This window comes from Dermacentor silvarum, chromosome 5 (assembly GCF_013339745.2).
Source record: "Dermacentor silvarum isolate Dsil-2018 chromosome 5, BIME_Dsil_1.4, whole genome shotgun sequence".
Taxonomy (NCBI): domain Eukaryota; kingdom Metazoa; phylum Arthropoda; class Arachnida; order Ixodida; family Ixodidae; genus Dermacentor; species Dermacentor silvarum.
Window position 1 is genome coordinate 8944851 of NC_051158.1, and position 19331 is coordinate 8964181.

General features: G+C 45.3%; 1 protein-coding gene across 2 annotated transcripts in view; it reads right to left on the reverse strand.

Moving 5' to 3' along the window:
• The window catches only part of LOC119452869 (uncharacterized), a 35161-nt gene that overhangs the window by 6256 nt on the left and 9574 nt on the right, over window positions 1-19331 (reverse strand). For both annotated transcript variants that reach the window (XM_049667350.1, XM_037714820.2), the window contains exons 3-7: window positions 18020-18081; window positions 16713-16751; window positions 11159-11194; window positions 6357-6456; window positions 4115-4272 (exon numbers count right to left, since the gene is read on the reverse strand). In XM_049667350.1, coding sequence (XP_049523307.1) covers window positions 4115-4272; window positions 6357-6456; window positions 11159-11194; window positions 16713-16751; window positions 18020-18081 — 395 coding nt within the window. The remainder of the gene's footprint in view (window positions 1-4114; window positions 4273-6356; window positions 6457-11158; window positions 11195-16712; window positions 16752-18019; window positions 18082-19331) is intronic.

The window sequence follows — 19331 nt, forward strand, 5'->3', positions numbered from 1 at the left end:
TACAATAACAGAAACCTGAAAATGATGCAATTTTCTTGGCGCGGCTGCGTACTACCTCCGGGATCGGCCCACGCAAGAGGCCACGTTTCTACTAGGAAGCTCGCCTTCGTGCACAGCGTTCGCCGCCAGCGTTTCCCGCTAAACATTACGGTTACATAAGCCGCAGTTGCCGGGAAGCATGAGAAGCAGTCTTTCTCTCCTCGCTGAAAAACACAAATAAAACACGTGATGGTGTACTTTGCTGGAACCTTCTAATTTTTACGTCGCTTACGATTCTCTACCAATTCCCAAATTTTTGACAATTAAAACCACAAATCTTTAAAGAGATCAATTTTTTGCTGCCGAATTTCTCCGCTTTTTGCCGCTTGTGCTGCTTGTCTATTGTCACCTTCTGAGCACGATCGTGGCACGTACACATTCTCGGCGATCGGCCAAGAATATATGTACGCGTAATGAGCACGTGGTCCAAGTTGTCTATCCGGACACAAAGTCAACGGCACATGTCCAGTTGCACACGCACGCAGTGGCCCAAGTTGTGTATTCAGGCACATACCGATGCAGTGGCACATTACCGAGTGGCCCAGGTTGCTCTATAATCGGCAAGACAGCAGCGGCCGGCAGTCAGCAGCCGCAAATAGGAGCTTGGGCTCTCAAATTAGCCAATGACCCAAGTGATCCTTGTTAGTGACAATCAGTGTGGCCCTTTTAATGCGATTAGCATTCTTTGGGAGCGTCACCCAGTTTGCCGTATATATATATATATATATATACAGGGTGTTTCAGCGAACACTTTCAAAATTTATTTAAGGTTGACCGTGGCAGATAGCCCAATTCTAGTCAATGAGCTGGTCTACTCGAAGAGGTGGACAAAACTTGCACAAAAAATTGAAATGCATAATCGACTAATTAACAAAAATTCACTAATCAAGTTTCTAACTAATTACCTGATGGCTCATATTGCAATGTACAAATTGTAGCCGTGGAGTTCGCAAGGCGGATCCACTTGGAACGAATTCTCGGGATGACAGCAGTTTCGAGATATTAATTCCCGAACTTCGGGGAGAAATGCATTGGCGTTCCAGTTAATTTTGTGCTTCAATGCATAAAGCGACGTGTTGTTAAGAACCTGACTGGAACGCCAATGCATTTCTCCGCAAAGTTCGGGAATTAATATCTCGAAACTGGTGTCATCCCGAGAATTCGTTCCAAGTGGATCGTCCTTGCGAACTCCACGGCTGCAATTTGTACATTGCAATATGAGCCATCAGGGTAATTAGTTAGAAACTTGATTAGTGATTTTTTGTTAATTATTTCATTATGCATTTCAATTTCTTGTGCAAGTTATGTCCGCCTCATTCGAGTAGACCAGCAGCTCATGACTAGAATTGGGCTATCTGCCACAGGTCGACCTTTAAGAATTTTGAATGTGTTCGCTGAAACACCCTATATATATATATATATATATATATATATATATATATATATAGCACATGCTGCCAATCCCATGAGCGATTATTGCAGGAAGGGCACAAGGTCAAACAATAAACATAATGAAGTCATAGTCAAAATGTAAAAAAATACAAAATACAAATACAGAATCTGAGTGACAAACATAATAAGTAGCAACATTAAATAGGGGCAATGTATATCGATACATTCTAGCAGTATTTACAAAAACGTTGCATAGCATGAACGTTTGTCCGTATCTAACCTCTTTCACGACAACTTGGGTCGCTGTGAATCAGACACTGTGCGTATGCACCTGCTCACAACAGCCGCCTGAATGCAAAGGTGATTTGACCTTTATGGGAACACTAGTGGTATCCTCTGAAATCAGCATCTGCACGTGCCGCTCTCCGATGAACCCTATTCACGCCAACTTGAGTCACACGCTTGCCGCTCTTCAATGACCTAGAAAATCCTTTAAAGTTTATCCGTTGCTGGGTGGAATCGAACCCACGTCATATATATTCAGATAATCTTGTCTGATTATATATTCAGACACTCGCGGACTTCGCGGCGGCGTCGTTAGAGGGTCGCAGCGTGTCTGGACAGATGGATGCGCGAGAGAGGCGCCCGGCTACAGTGTAGCCCGGCTGCAGCAGACGCCTCGTAAGCAGACGACGCGTTAGGGCAGTGGCAATATACGGTGTGTCGCTAGTACATTGCTTCTATGCAAATCGCATTAACGTCGATCACTGTGAGATGGGTTCTGCCGGAATGTTTTTAAAATAAAGCAACACATCAGACACAATTAGAACCAAGAAATGGCTACGGAAGCTGTCCTTTAGGCGGTCGCTGATGCACCAGAATGTAACGACGTCCGCAGACACTTGGGATATACACGAGAGAACGTTTGCCCGCTCATCAGGCCTTCCTCCCCTCGCGTGTTACCTTCTTTACCCACGACAAAGAATGAAACGGGCAAACGAGAAATAAAATAAATAGCGCGTATTACAGCAAAACAATCGCAAATCAGCAGAAGTAAACGCAATGAGCTGCCTGCTATCTATCACCGACAAGCCCTTTCTTTGCATATGGAGGCATGGACGTGAATATTCACCGACCTTTTGCGCTGGAAAACACATTGTTATGAGCAAGTGCCCTCTGAGCTCAATGTAGCGGCAAATGTTATGCGCACATAAACGAGTTACTTGCGTGCACGTTTAAGAGAAAAATTTAGCTTTTGACCAACTCCGATTTCTTGGTTCAAATGCGTGTGGAACTCGAAAATGCTCTCCCTATATTGAACCGCTGAACCGATTTGAATTAAGGTATGGTAAATAAGCTAAATTACACCGGCTTCATGGACTAAAATTTTTGATTGAGGGCTTCAATATTTTGCCGAAAGATTGCTCGAAAATCGGCAAGTTTCAAGAAAATTGAAGCATGTGAAGTTTTCAAGGGTGTAACTCTGCATCGAAACCAGATATCGCAGTCTGTAAACTGCATGTGCTAGATTATCTGAAGTGGACAAATGTGATTTGTGTTTACAGTATGCGTAAAACTGTGACAATATTTACGAGAGTTTTGCAAAACTCCTACTCACAATGGGTGGATTACTTAAGATGTATAATATATCTGTTTTGTGATATTTAGATGTCTAATAATTAAGTGCAATTTATAGAATTGTGATGGCCGTTCTTTATTGTTGGGTTACAGATTTGTAGACATTATTTATATGTTAAATATATTTTATGATCATTGCTAATTACGTTTCAAGGACAAAAAATTCCGAACTCATAATGGGGATTGCAGTTCTGGCAGATACCGAGCATACGATACCGAGCGAAAACGGATGCGTTGTACAAGAGTGTAAGCAACCTGTTTCAGATCTTAATTGTGTGTCCGTTTTTCCAAATCTTATGCTTATTAGAGATGGAAGCATGCCGTATAGATGCTGTAAACCTTTATTACTTGTTTAAACTTAACATTAACGTTAACAAAGGAAAACTCACTGCACATGGCTACGCATGAAACCGGTACTTTAAGCTTCGATTCCACAGATTCTGGTTACAGCGTTCGGTATATTTTTTCGAACAAACCGCGCAGGAACAATTTTATTTTCCTGCAAATTGTTCTCCAATGAACCGCACATCTAATAAGACAGAAAGAAATATTTTTTGAAAGATAATGCGTGTTTAACATAACATCATACATTAACTAACGGCGCCACCTCGCTGTAAGTGGCGCATGATTCTGCGTTAAGCAGCAAGATATTTCAATTCGTTGCAAACAATCAGAAAATGCGTGCTTACAATAGGTTTAGCTCAAAGCGAGACTATCACGCATCCAAAGGCACACACGGAACGGGTGCTATGTGTATGTGCGATCGTTAGCTTCGCGCTAAACTTCAGGTAAGCAATCACGCGCACCAACGATACAACTGTTCTACGAAAATGCGTCATTGATCAGAGGTATTTCGAATCGAGCGGCCCTCAAGGTGTCCCGGATAAAGTGGGTTGAAGAGGAATTCTCGTCGCTGGCGTTGCGTTGAGCCTGGAGACTGACCATTGGTCCATTTGTGACGCGGACCTCCACGTAACAGTTTGGCGAGCAGTTTGCGTTCCACTTTAGAGCAGCGGCAGGCAATTTAACCCTGCAGGCCACTCACGTCTCTGATGTCCAGAGGGTCGCTGAAGGTGACGTTGACGGCGCTGTTGCACGGGGTCCGCGGCAGCAGCTGTCGGTCGCATGTTCCCTCTCTCAACTCTCTCTCGTTACAAGGCCTTGGCAGCAGCGCCTTGAGCACGGGCACCACCACCTTTGACACTGCAACGGGGAAGCATGCACTTAGAGTGATGTACTTTGGAACAGTCTGGCTAAAATGTCAGTCCTACCGGTAAAACGTAAGGATTGAAATAGTTTGCACATACGGCATCGCGGACGCCATATCTTTGGGTATTATAGCAGATCGAGAAGCGGCGCAAGCAAGAAACATGACAGCATGAAAGCACGATGTGGCCCGTCTTGCGTCGAACGTCAAAGCAATAGAACAGCGATAGAACATTGCGGATGTGTCTGTACGTCTCGTCGCTTGTGCGCTAACGCCTGCCGTCATGGAATAAGCTACCAACTCGCCCACACCTAGTACCCTACATCCACAGCGCTGTTATGCTATACATCTTGCAGCTACGGCCATGTCCCTCTGCCACTGAGAACGATGGTGGCGAGTTTTTCGTGCTTGCCGCGGCTGCCACATTCAGCCCGTGTGTGGAGATTTTCGCGTGCATCAAGTGGGTGGGGTCCAGCAGTACACTCAGGAGTCCATTTTTTTTCAATAACTTGCTATAGTAACCATAAAAGGTCTTGTTACATGTAATCTTGCCATTTAATTCCCTGCTTGATACCTAGTCCTAGCCTGGTTTATCACGAATATGAATCGCCTAGTCAAACCTAATAATACAATACTGTCGAATATTCGTTTCCGTTCGAGTATACGTGTAAGCGCTGACAACACTTATTGTCACATCGAAGTCTCCAGGAGACAAAGACCAATGCAAGTGGCGCCTGTTTCGAACAATTATCGCTTCGGGATAGAGCTGTAAACAAAATTGGGCACCTAATACTGAAGGGCGAAGCATTGAAAGTGACAGCATGGTTCAGCGTTGCGCAGAATCTCCTCGGACGGTGTTCTACGCCGGGGCCACACGTTGGCGCGACGCAGCATGCAGGCGAAGCTGTGCAGCAGAAACAGTGCCTTTGCATTTACAGGCGTCTCACAATGGTAGTGTGATGAGAAACGCCGCCGGTGGAGTTGTAGTCGTCCCACTGCGATGGTGCACACAATTAGACCGAAGGACAATCTTCAGCGTACCTTGCTTTAGATGCACTGTCCGTTCCGCTCAGCTCCACTGCATGCACCGCGGTGGGGTATATATATGCGCACAGCATGTAACGCTATTAGAGAGTTTTAGATTAACGGGATGCAAGCGTATAGGGGGCCCGCTAGCGCTTGCTTCCCCTAATCTAAAACTCTCCATTGTTTGAGCGCACAATGCTCGTCCCGACAACGGATATGCAGAACGCTGCCTTGACTTCGTGGCAGATACAGTTGAGCGGGTGCGTTCATATTCGATATATCCGTGTTCGACTGTATATCGAATCTGAATGGCATCACAAAAAGTTCGACATATAGGTAATTCGATATATGAAATAAAAATTTTATAAAATAAATTTCAAGCGGATTTTACAGCTGTTCGTTATGCACCATATTTCCTTATACGTGAGTTCGATATATCCGGGTTAGACTGCATTATTATGCTGTATTTCGATCGTGCAACGAGGACTAGCTGGCGTCATTCTATGGTGCCAACTCTATTTTCGCAAATGTTGGAGTAATACATTGATTATATAAGTGCAAATGAAATTTAAAATTCAATTTTAAGAACATTTTGCTCCAATAAGTCAGTGTGGTGTCGCATATTTTCGTATTTGGGTCGTCTGGCTGGGTAAAGATTATTGATACTTGCGAAGTTCAGTCTTTGGCTCTTTTAGAATGCAGTTTAATCAGTCTTTACTGACAAAAAAGATTAATTAGACCCGAGCAGATGCCTCTAAAATCGATGACGTCCTGGCGAATTGACGCAGGAACTTCGCGCCCCTCGTCTTTCATTTTTGCGTCTCTCTTTGTCTGCAGAAAACTGTGGACACGTAAATGACCGAAGGATTGCGATGAGCTTATAAAATATAGATAGCGTGCGCCATAAATTTTAACTGGTAATTTGTGGAGTGCTGGGTAGGTAGGTGGTGTGATTACATCGGTTAGTGCCTATAGGAATACTGAACTCGGGGCATCTCTATGCGCCTATTCTCGAGCAGTGCTTTCAATAATTAAAGTGAACGTGAGCGCATACCTCTTGGAAATAACGTTCTGAATGCAAAGATTAAGGGTCTTCTCAAAGCCGTCAGAATTTTCTTGATCGTATTTTCGGAAAATATAGCATCCATGAGGCACTGTAAAGAAACTGAGGGAAAAAAAGAAATCACGCACAGCAAACGCACTGTTGGCATCACGTGACGCGAAGCTTTGTGCGAACGCCCAAGTGACGTTTATGGCTGCGCTTACGGGTTTCATTGATTTATTCATTTCACAAAATTGTCGATCTCGGGTGAGATGAAGCCGAAAGGACACTTGTTGTAGTACATACATTTGCGAGAAAACAAAAATGTCGTCTGAGAAACGTTATATAGTCGAACGCCTTTATAACGAAGTGTTTGGGGCCTCCGAAATGATTCGTTATACCGGTCACTTCGTTGTAAAGGTCGAGCACCCGACAGCTCACAACAGAACTGGGACAGAGTTATTCCTTCGTTCTACAGATCATTTCGTTGTAGAGGCGTTCGGTCTGGAGGCGCCCGACTGTAACGTGTACTTGTAACATGAAAGTCGGTGCTGCTAAACATACATGGTGCTTCATTTTAGCTGCCCGAAATTTTAAAAAATTGCCTGTGGCAGATAGCACAATTATAATCCTTGATCTAAACTACTCGATGAGGCGGTCATTACTCCCACGAGAAATCAAAACGCCTAGTTGAATAATGAACATAATTACGCTAATGAACTTTTAATTAATTATTTTACTGCACATCTTTCAATCTACGAAATATAGCTGCTGAGTTCTCAAGGCGTATCCACTTGGAACGAATTCTCAGGACTGAACCAGTTTCGAGATATTCATTTTCAATGTCCGACGAAATGCATGGGCGGGATTTGATGGGCGGGATTTTGCGAACGGTCGACGACTGTGAATGGCCGAGAAGAACCACAGTGAAATCCCTCGGCGAATGAAAGGGGAGAGAGAGAGAGAGAGAGAAATAGAAGAGATGAAAGGCAGGGAGGTTAACCAGACGCACGTCCGGCTTGCTAACCTGCACTGGGAGAAGGGGGTGTAGGATGAAAAGAGAGAAAAAGGAGATAGAGAGAGCACAGTTTCGCGCACATTTGAAGCTTCGCACCAAGTCTACAGACGGTCGCCAAGACCTGGCGACTTGAGGTAGTGCAACAAGGTTTTCGTGGTTTTCGGTGCCATGGTCCAAGGATCTTCATTTTATGAAAATGGTGTAGAGTCGAGCCGGTTCAATGCCGTCCGGAGAGTTTCACGATCGACGTAGTACTGGGGACAGAGACATAAGACGTGTTCAACCGTTTCTCTGGTTCCACAAGAGTCGCACATGGGCGTATCCATCATTCCAATGCGGAACGAGGAGGCCTTTGTAAATGGCACCCAAGCCAGAGGCGGCACAATACTGTCGCCTCAGAGTGGGAAACGTTTGATGGCACTTGTAGCTTCAAGGATGGGTCTATTTTGTGAAGATGACACTTCCGGAGGAGGTTAGGAGAAGACCAGTATTTGTGTGTCATAGCATTAGCCACGATATGGAGCTTTCCTGCAGCGTACGTCGGTCCTGGATAAGGGGATGGGGACTGGTCGGCCTTTCAGATGAGCAGACCGGGCGGCTTCGTCGGCGAGGTCATTACCAGCAATGCTGGTATGTCCCGGTAGCCACTGAAATATAATTTCATGCTCTTTAGTGATAGCTTGATGGTGGTCTTCTCTTATCTCATATGCCAGCTGCTCATGAGTCCTGTGATAAATGGCAAAATGCAGACTCTGAAGTGCCTGCCTTAGAATCACAAAGGATGACCCATTTCTGAGGCGTCTCTTGCAGGAGATATTGTGCAGCAGCACGCACGGCAGCAAGCTCTGCCGCTGTTGATGTTGTCACGTATGACAGTTTGAAGGTGATTGTGGTTTTTGTAGCTGGAATGACAACGGCTTCCTGAATAGCTGGTAGATGAGACCGAACCCTCAGTATAAATGTGTATTCGGTCCCTGTAGTTCTCATTCATTAATAACAGCGTCTTCTGTTTAAGAGCTATTCTTGGGTGATTGGCCTTCTTATTTACTCCCGGAATACTTAGGCGCACCTGAGGCTGTTGCAGGCACCACAAAGGGAATGAAGGCCTTGCTGCTGGGGTGTATCCTGATGGAAGGCAATCTGTAGTGGTGACGATAACTTAAAAAAACGTGGAACGAGGTCTCCTGCGAAGGCAAGAACGCCAAAGATGACGGATATGCGCCCTTAGGCAATCCACTGCAACGTATGTTTGGATCGGATGATCTCGAGGACGATTGTTGCAGGTGTTGACGCGCAGCGAGGAAGTCCTATATGCAAGTGCGCTATGCTTGACCCTGTAAGCTTTCCAGTGAGTGAACATTTGACTTGCAAGTATCGGACAACACTGGAAGGCTGTAGCGTAGATATTCTAGAAATAGAGCTCTGTAGAACTGAAGCATGGAGTGTACAGATGTGTACAATGTATTCCGGCACATGAATCTTAGTACCTGGGCAATTGACGACAGTTTTTCTTCAGGTACGTGTAATGAGGGCTCCAGGAAAGATTGCGGGCGATTATTACACTTAAAAATTGATGAATATTTTCGTAGGCAATTTCCGTAGGTGTGTCCATTAATAGAGACTGAGTATGGTGTCATAGATTTACGTGTGAATGCAATCAATGCAAATTTCTCGGTTGATACTGTCAAGCCTTGTGCTTGAAGATATGTTGATGTCAAGGTTGCTGCCCGTTACAAACGCGCGCGCACCTGAAGCCGAGTAACTGCAGAAGTCCAAAGGCAGATGTCATCTGCGTCTATCGGGAGGCAGATTGTTTTAGGCAAAACGTCAGCTAGTCCAATGAGTGTCACATTGAATAACGTCGGGCTCAATACTCCTACCTGAGGCACGCCGCAGTACGTGTAATGTTCAGCTGTGGGGCCATCTTCTGTTTGCACAAAAAACGACCGGCGAGTTATGTAGTCGGATAACCAATGAAGCATGCGGCCGCCGATTCCATTAGTCTCCAGGGAGGTGTCGATTGCATCATGTGCAACGTTGTCGTACGCGCCTTTTACGTCGAGAAAGAGCGTAACTGCTATGCGCTTACCGCTTTTCTCCTGTTGCACAAACGTTGTAAGGTCAATGACGCTGTCAGTGAAAGGGGGAAATGAACTGATAAAAAGCGGGGCTTGAGTGTTGCGTGGAGGCTTGGAGATGTAAACGCTAGGACTTGCAAAGACGTTAGCATGTAGACGGCTCCAAGCCCTTCGTGTAAAACCATGTACAGTTGTATATAAAACCATTTTCTGATCTCTCTGGACCTCTCCTTCTCCCGGTACCTGGCACCTCTCCAGACATGAAACCTTCGTGGCCTCTCGGACCCTCGGACTTCGCAACAGCTCCCATTCTGTAACTCTAATGGTCCACCGGTTATCCGCCCTACGCATCACATGGCGTGCTCATCTCCGTTTTCTTTTCTTTTTTTTCTTTGAATGCCAACTAGAATAACGGCTTTCCCCGTTTGCTCTCTGATCCACATGTACCGCTCGCTTCCTGTCTGTTAACGTTACGCTTAACATTTTTCGTTAACGCCCCGTCTATAACGTCTCCTAACTTTGGGTCCCGTATTTCTGACGCGCCCTTTATCTCGAACGGCGGACAAGAACTCGGCAGCTCCGGTCGGCCGGTGCGGCGTGACGTCACGTGAGGCGTACAGGCGTCTGCATCGAGTGGTCGAGCTCCAATGTAGACACGGCGCCCGTCGGTTGCGGATTATTGGGAGCACGCCATGAGGCTGGCGATGCACAATGGGGTTTGCTATACAGTCGAACCCTGATACATCGAACCCACGTATGACGAATTATTGTGTATAGCGAACAATTCCTTTGAAAATTGTTGTATAAATTTTAACAGCGGAGCTGTTTAAGCCCTTGATTGCGCCGCGTAGTGCGAGCAAAAACTGCTCCTGGCGATGACGTCACAGCGCGCTGCCTAGCAACCACCTCGCGGAGCGGCGTGTGCTTCGCCTCCTCTCCGTGCCGTGCGCATGTTGCCTTGACATGGGACGTTAAGGAAAGGGGAGGAGAGCATGTGCGTGGCGCGCGCTATGCTCGAGAGAAAGAGAAAATGAGAGTGAGAGAGAGAGAGAGAGAAAGAAATTGTAGCAGCACCAACGAGGCAACGCGCAGAGCTGCTGCCGACGCCGTCCGCGTTTCCCCGTTTCCCCGCGTTCGAGCCGAACGCGCGCGGTGTCCATGACTGTAGTAGGTGATCGACCAGCCGAGCAGATTTCGACCAGCCACGCCCCGGAAAGTGTGGAGGCGCAGCTCGGCCGTGACGTCACCGGGGAGGTAAAGCTCGGAGCCACCGCGACGGCGGCAGAACTTTCGTTGACTCTGTGGTGAGTACATGTACCCTTGACATGGGACGACCAAAGAAGATCCGGACACCCAAAGAAGAAGCCACTCATCTTGAAGGGCGTCGCGTGGCCAAGTGAGAATCTGCGCGTCGGCGGCAAGCCGATTCGGAATATACCGTTCCTAGCAGCACTTAGCATTTCCTAGCAAGACTTAGCCAAGCCTATTAAAACCTGGAAGAAGCTAGGTCGATCACCAGCTCCGCTGTTTACTCCAACCTTGCATCACTATAGTACAAGCTGCCCACATTAAAAAAAATTATATATCGAATTACCTATATATCGAACTTTTTTGTGATCCCCTTCAGATTCGATATATCCGAGTTCGACTGTACTGCTGAACGCATCGCGGATTGTATGCACGTTAGACGCATGCTAGAGTGAGCAGCGCATACTTACGTTGGCAAGTTTTTCCAAGGCCAGTTTAATGTAAGGCTGCGAGAGAAAGTGTGCAAGTCAGTTTCTTTCCTGATACGTTCACTGCTAGCGAGGCATTTCTCGATCAACGCTGACATAGCTTACTTATCTATTAACTCTTTCACATATTTTCAATGCGGTCTGCATTTTACACTCAAATTCATGAATCAAAACAAGCGACTGTCTCCGTCTATGCGCGCAATCGATGCGACATATCCGAAAAAAAAATTAAAAGAGATGCCTGTTTTGGTGGGAAGGGATTATATGTGAACCCTTTTGACTATATGCATTGCTCCAAAGCTGCGTCGCACCGGAGGTCCTTGTAGACCGTATAAGTTGGAAGCATGTAGCTCATGTGCTCTAATTTTGGCAGGTTGTTGCAAAGAGTTTGTCGCTGAGAATCTATATGCAAAAAAAAAAAAAAAAAAGAAGAAGAAAGCATTAACGGTCTACGCTGTGTCGAAAAAAAAAAAACGCACAAAGGTTCAACGTCGAAGAGAGGAGAACAACAGTGTGCATCCACACACGCGCCATCAACCAAAAAAGTTTACGGACCATGGGACTCCGAAAACGTCCAATTTCCGAGCAGCCAGCAATAGTGGTCAGAAAAACCGAACATCACAATATTGTTCACATATACTAGTAGAAGAGTGAAAGAGTAGTAGTAGAGAGAAATAGTGAAATTAGTCAAGAGGAAACAGGCCAACCTAGACGCAGTAAGGGTGAAAGCAGACCAATTCAGGCTGGTGCTCGCAAACAAATATGCAGCTTTAGAACAGGAAGATAAAGACAACATAGAGGTAATGAATGAAACCGTAACTAGGCTGATCTCAGAAGCAGCAATTGAAGTGGGAGGTAAGGCACCAAGGCAACCAGTAGGGAAGCTCTCCCAAGAAACAAAGGACCTAAACAAGGACCTGTCAAAACTGATCAACAAGAAGAAAGTAAGGGATATTCGAAATTATAACGTGGGAAAGATTGAGGAAGCCGTAAAATATGGACGCAGCATGAAATCAGTAAGAAGAAAGCTCGGCACAGGACAAGGCAAGATGTATGCACTTAAAGATAAGCATGGTAATATCATCAGCAATTTAGATGACATAGTGAAAGCAGTTGAATTCTATACTGACATGTACAGTTCCCAAAACAGCCAAGCTACTTCCATTCGAAATAGTGATGAATCGGATACAGAAGCTCCTTCTATAATTAGCGATGAAGTTAGAAGGGCCTTGAAAGACATGACCAGGGGAAAAGCGGCTGGAGAAGATGGCATAACAGTAGATTTAATCAAAGATGGAGGAGATATCATGCTTGAAAAGCTTGCGGCTCTTTATACGCAATGCCTCACAACTTCAAGTGTACCAGAGAGCTGGAAGAACGCCAACATTATACTTATCCATAAGAAGGGAGACGTTAAAGAATTGAAGAAAAAATGTCACAGTTTCGCCCTAAGGGCGAATCAATGAATGCGATAGCAACACAGCAATGTCATACGCAGTAAGATGAGCGGCTTTGGTAGCAATATGAATTGTAGTAAACATGAGCTGATTAAGTAAGCAGGTGTGCTGCGGCGTAAGTAGACCGACATGAAGAGAGACTCGATGACCACGAGAAGGCGCGTGTGAAACGGTGGTGTTGATGAGAAGCGCTTCCCGTGGGCAGCGCGTGCGAAGGGACACACCTGTAGCGCTGCACTGCCGACCCGGGCAGCATTGCATGTGTAGCGTGCGTTGGAAAATGTGGCCCGACTATTACTAACTGATTGAACAAGCGTGGTGTGAGCGCGCACAAACAAACATGAATAGATCACACTGAATGACTGCAGACAACGACTGTCAAAACGCTGGCAGCAAGCGCATACGCCGCAGCAGCGGGCGAAGGTACGTGCGGTCTATCGCTTCAACGGAAACTGAGCGGCGAATGCACGGCACATAAAGGTCAGAGCCGTGTGGAGATAAGCGACGGTGCGAGCGAGCGACGAGCGCGGTTGTTGGCAGAGTAGAAGTGCGCCCCCCCCCCCCTCCCCGCTCCCTCCGGCGCTGGCTTCCCGCTTCCTTGCTTGCGCGTGGGAGATTGAGTGCGTTCGCTCTCCGTGATAGCGCGCGTCCCCGCACGCTTCCGCTCGGGCATACGGCGCGCGGCGAAGATTTTATCTATAGAAGTGTCCATATAATTGCTATCGCAATAAAACAGACCCATTAGCTTGCTTTCAGTATTATATAAAATATTCACCAAGATAATTTCCAATAGAATCAGGGCAACACTTGACTTCAGCCAACCAAGAGAACAGGCTGGCTTCAGGAAGGGATATTCTACGATGGATCATATCCATGTCATCAATCAGGTAATCGAGAAATCTGCGGAGTACAATCAACCTCTCTATATGGCTTTCATAGATTATGAAAAAGCATTTGATTCAGTAGAGATACCAGCAGTCATAAAGGTATTGCGTAATCAAGGAGTACAGGAGGCATACGGGAATATCTTAGCAAATATCTACAAGGATTCCACAGCTACCCTGGTTCTCCACAAGAAAAGTAGAAAGTTACCTATCAAGAAAGGGGTCAGACAAGGAGACACAATCCCTCCAATGCTATTCACTGCATGCTTAGAAGAAGTATTCAAGCTCTTAGACTGGGAAGGCTTAGGAGTGAGGATCGACAGCGAATATCTCAGCAACCTTCGATTTGCAGATGACATTGTCCTATTCAGCAACAATGGAGACGAATTACAACAAATGATTGAGGACCTTAATCGAGAAAGTGTAAGAATTGAGTTGAAGATGAATATGCAGAAGACAAAGATAATGTTCAATAGCCTGGCAAGGGAACAAGAATTCAGGATCGCCACTCAGGCTCTAGAGTCTGTAAAGGAGTACGTTTATCGAGGTCAATTACTCACAGGGGACCCTGTTCATGAGAAAGAAATTTACAGAAGAATAAAATTGGGTTGGAGTGTATACGGCAGGCATTGCCAAATCCTCACTGGTAGCTTACCACTGTCGTTAAAAAGGAAAGTGTACAATCATTGCATTCTACCGGTGCTAACATATGGGGCAGAAACTTGGAGGTTAACAAAGAAGCTCGAGCTGTTAAGGACCGCACAAATAGCGATGGAACGAAAATTGTTAGGCCTAACGTTAAGAGACAGGAAGAGAGCGGTGTGGATCATAGAACAAACGGGGATAGACGATATTCTAGTTGACATTAAGCGGAAGAAATGGAGCTGGGCAGGCCATGTAATGCGTAGGATGGATAACCGATGGACCATTAGGGTTACAGAATGGATACCAAGAGAAGGGAAGCGCAGTCGAGGACGGCAGAAAACCAGGTGGGATGATGAAGTTAGGAAATTCGCAGGCGCAAGTTGGAATATGCTAGCGCAAGACAGGGGTAATTGGAGATCGCAGGGAGAGGCCTTCGTCCTGCAGTGGACATAAATATAGGCTGATGATGAAAGATGTAAATGCGAATACTAGGCTTCGTTGTGAGGCTGCTTGGAAATTGGACGTTTTCGGAGGTCCCCTGGTCCGTAAACTTTTTTTCGTTGACTGTACGTCTTTCTCACGGGCCAGGCATGTTTGGCACTGTAAGTTTCCGCCCCGTGTGGCTACGGAGGCATGTGGTACAACTGTATTTAGAGAAGTAATTTATCAGGGGCACGCTCTGAATGATTTAACAGAGGTTGCCTTAATGTACCTAATTTGCGTGCATTTCTGCCGTGCACCACAAACAACCAGGACTGGGATAGGTACTATCACAAGGGCGCTTCAATCAATCAATCAATCAATCAATCAATCAATTTTTCACAAAAAGCTTTTACAGATAGAGGTATACACATGAGGTCCAATATTAAAAGCTGAATTGGGACTTCCTGTGGAGGTATATTCCGTAAGAGTCCACCTAGTGGACATGTCCATTTCGTCTGCTGCTGCAAGTGCTGATTGGTGGCGCCTGGTGGCTGCGGACGTATAGTCCAGCCCACCCAATCAGAACTTCAACAGCAGACGAAATGGACATGTCCACTAGGTGGACCCTTACAGAACACCTTCCTTGTTCATTCATGGCTTAACATAAAAGTTACAATGGCAAGAAAGATGGACGGTTTAAAAGGACACTCAAGAGAAAAAGAATGTTTGAGCTGCATTGGTAAATTACGCTACCGCAGTGTGAAATAAAGCCAACCTTATAACGTGAAAAAAGGCTTAGTAAGACAGTAAAGATGCAGAAACAAATACAGGTGGCGACGCGGTCTTGAAGTTCTCGCTGCAGTTAGCCGTGACGTCACGAATTCTGACGTCGTCTGCTCGGGCTAGTTAACGTTTTACTGGTAAAGGTACGTGTACCAGGTTACGTTCTATAAAAGAACCACTGACTGAACTTAGCAAGTTTCAAAGTTTCAAGAACTTGTAATGAGCCAGAACGGGCCACGTACGAGAAGATGCTTTGAAATCTGTGACGTCGCATTGGCGTAACGGCGCCGTAGTTGAGGAGCGATATATGTATATAAAAATGCAGGTTTTCGTACTTATTTTATTTTCTATCAGCCAACCTGTTACCCCAAAATTAACGATTATAGAGTGCTGATTTAACGCTTTGCAAGTCTCAACTGATTTTACTATTTCTCTTTAGTGTCCCTTTAACACAATGACAAAACTTCGCGCTGTCCTTCGAAACGCATGGCCTCCGAGATAAGATAGCACGCGCTACCTCGGCGGAGCTCTGAGATTACGTTGCTTCCAAGATTGGAGGCAATGCAGTGGCGCTGATTGCTAAAGTGGCGCCGTACCAACTATTGCTTTAATTTTTTTCCTCACTAAAGTGTTACCCTTAGACCCAACGGAACGTGATTAAATCGGGGCCGGTGTATTGTAAGGATGTATTTCGATGGAATATATTTCTTTCTTATCATTCACTGCTTACGGTCGGCTGATGGTGATAAAGTGGGCAGAGCATTGTTTGGACGAGATACCGACATACGCGACACCTCGGGCCAGGCAAAAAAAAAAAAAAAGAGAAAGTTAGATGATAAAAGTGCGAGCGCGCATCTTGCGCCGTTCCTGAGGTTTATGCGTGAAACTCATTACAGCATGTCCGAGAATAATTTCTGAGATTGTATAGATACAAAAAAAAAAAAAACACCTGGCGGAAAGTATGCACGCGCGACGTGACCACCACGTCGGGAGAGCAGAAGGAAATTAGGCACGCAAGCGCTAGGAACGACGACAAAGGGAGGGCAGTGCGAGCGTACACATGGCTGACATGGGTCGAAGAGCGGCAAATCTTTAAAAAAAACCTTAATTATCTACCTGAGAGTTTACTGATTTTGAAAATGGCGCCTATTGATAACTAATCTACTGAAAGTGCATATCCAAGTGATGAGGTCGTATAAGCTTCTCCATAGAATGAAGCGATTTTGCATCAAATTTGGGAGCTGAGTTTTTGCACACGCAGATCTGTTGACGGACACGAAAAATGCATAGAACTCTAGTCGTAGACAGCGTCGCTGTAAATAGCAAAACAGAAAGAAAACTTACTCTGCTTTTCCCACACATGTCCAGCACGTTGCCCAAGCACTGTGTGGGAGGAAATAGAAAGGAAATCGAACGGCGTTCTCACGCACGCTGATTATTTAGACATGCGTGCCACGTTAAAGAACTTCTGCATTTGTTGACAAAGATCAAAGTTGAATTATGAAACTTTACATGCCTAAACAACGATCTCATGGAGGCACGCCGTAGCGGGGGATGAAATTCGTCCACCTGGGGTTCTTCGAATTTAATTCTGGGGTCTTACGTGCCAAAACCACGATTTGATTATGAGGCACGACGTAGTGGGGGGCTCCGGATTAATTTTGACCACCAGGGGATCTTTAACGTGACCCCAATGCGCGGGACACGGGCGTTTTTGCATTTCGCCCCATCGAAATGCGGCCGCCGCGGCCGGGATGCGATCCCGCGACCTCGTGCTTAACAGCGAAACATTATAGCCGCTAAGCCACCGCGGCGGGTTGGGGTTCTTTAACGAGCATCTAAATCTAAGTAATGCGAGTGTGTTTGCACTTCGTCTACATCGAATTGCCGCCGCCACAGCCGAGGTCGAACCCGCTACGGTGGCGGCTCTGACGAACATTTACAGCAAGTGACTGAACTCGTTGGCTTTGATAATCTCATTGATTTATCGCCACAGACGCGTTTCGAGCCTTGGTCAAAGTGGTTGGATATCTTTACGTCTTGCTGCCCAAGTCTCTTCATGCCATTTCTTGACGTATCGAACGCAGGGTCTCCATAGCCGAACAAGCGTTCAATGTCTGCAAAAGATTACACACTTGTAGGCCTTTAAAGTCCTGGTGAGCTCACGTTTGAGTTTGATGGATTATACCTACTGTGGCTGAATAAGCTCTCTCAAACGGGTCGAACTCCGGCTCGGATTGACAAATGTGCTGCGGGGCTATATGCCGCTCTAGACGCCCATGGAGAATCTAAATTTAGCTCTGATTGCGTCATTCGTGGCGTGACACATGCCTGATCGAGTCGGGGCTTCTTTCCTCCCCGAAACGATGTCAAAGTAAGTTAAGTCGCGTGGGTAGTATATGCGGTTGCAAAGATATACGCGGTAATAGTACATAGCATGTTTTCGTTACATGTGGTTTAAACTATAGTACCCAACTGAAAGACGTTTCACTCAAAAGCAGAAAAAAATGCATCTGATTAGATTCGTGGTGTGCGAATATGCTAGAACGTAGGCGACACCTTACTTTCCACGTAACCCGGAAAACGCCTCTTTCATCAGTACTTAAAGTCAGTTCATTTACGTACGAATGTACTCTAATAATATAGCTTACCCCGCTTATATCCATCAGATCGGGAAAGCGCACCTGAAAGCATGAGTCTCGGGATAGTTCATCTGAAAAAAAAATTATACAGACCCAATCCACAATTCGGGACATGAAGCGAAGCTCTTGGGAACCGCTTAATGAAATTCTATAATTTTGCCAATTTCATTTATGGAATACGCGCGCGCCCGCGCACGTGCTCTCGCTCACCCATGCTGTAGGCAACGTCACAACTCTTTACACTGGCGTTTTATTTCTTAATTTCTTAATTTTAAATGTCATATCGTATGGGGAAATGGCACTAAGAAAGCTCTGTATAAGCTAATTAAATGAAAAAAAAAATGCTGTCCGAGCGATTGCAAAGCAGCCATATGATGCACACACAACTCCGTTGTATACTAAACTCAAAATTTTGAAATTACACAATTTGTACGATTTTAAGTTGCTATCCAGCCTTGAATGTGAAATACGTAAGGACACACACTATCTGAGAGCATTATCAAACTTGCAAAAAACGCTTCTTTACGCTCATTGAGGCGCACAGAACTTTGAAATGTGCCAATATCTCGCATCAACTGTGGATTTCAGATGGTGCAGTCAAGCGTCCCACATCTTTTAAATAAATTCCACCTCACGATAGAGGATTTGCATGTACTTTCGAGAAATGACTTGTATGCGCTTTTTGCATAATCCTTGTTATCATTCGTTTCTTTAGTTCATTTGGTTACATAATGCAGTAGTTTCCATCTTGTATCTATTGTTTACCTAATGTTGCAGCTTAAGCAGTATTGTTGTTCATGTTCATATGCATACGAAAGCATATGCATACGAATGCATATGCTTTTCTCATAAACGTTCTAAAGAAGAAAGGTCAATTTGATGCAATTTTATTTGATTTTAGCATGGATTGATAAATCGTTTCCCATGCTGTACTCATCCTCCAACTCCTGTTTAGAGGTCTGCCAACGTTCATGATGAAATAGATTTCCGCGTACCTCAATAACCATATTTTATATGGTTATTATTTGTATACAATAATTTGTATGCATACGAAACTGCTCTTAAAGTTTACTGCCTTTTACTTATGGTGTTCCCTAGGGTAGTGTTTTATGCCTACTGCTATATTTTTATCTATATACCCGATATCGTTGACATAGTAACCAAAGCCGCGTCGATAAGATGCATGACACTCGTATATTGTTAAGCGAAATTCGCAATCGCGACGATCAGCTAATTTTACTGGTGAGACTCGCTGGTAACATTCACATTCACAAACATTCGCTTGGGACCAAGACAGTGTTCACGAGAGTCACTAGAAAAT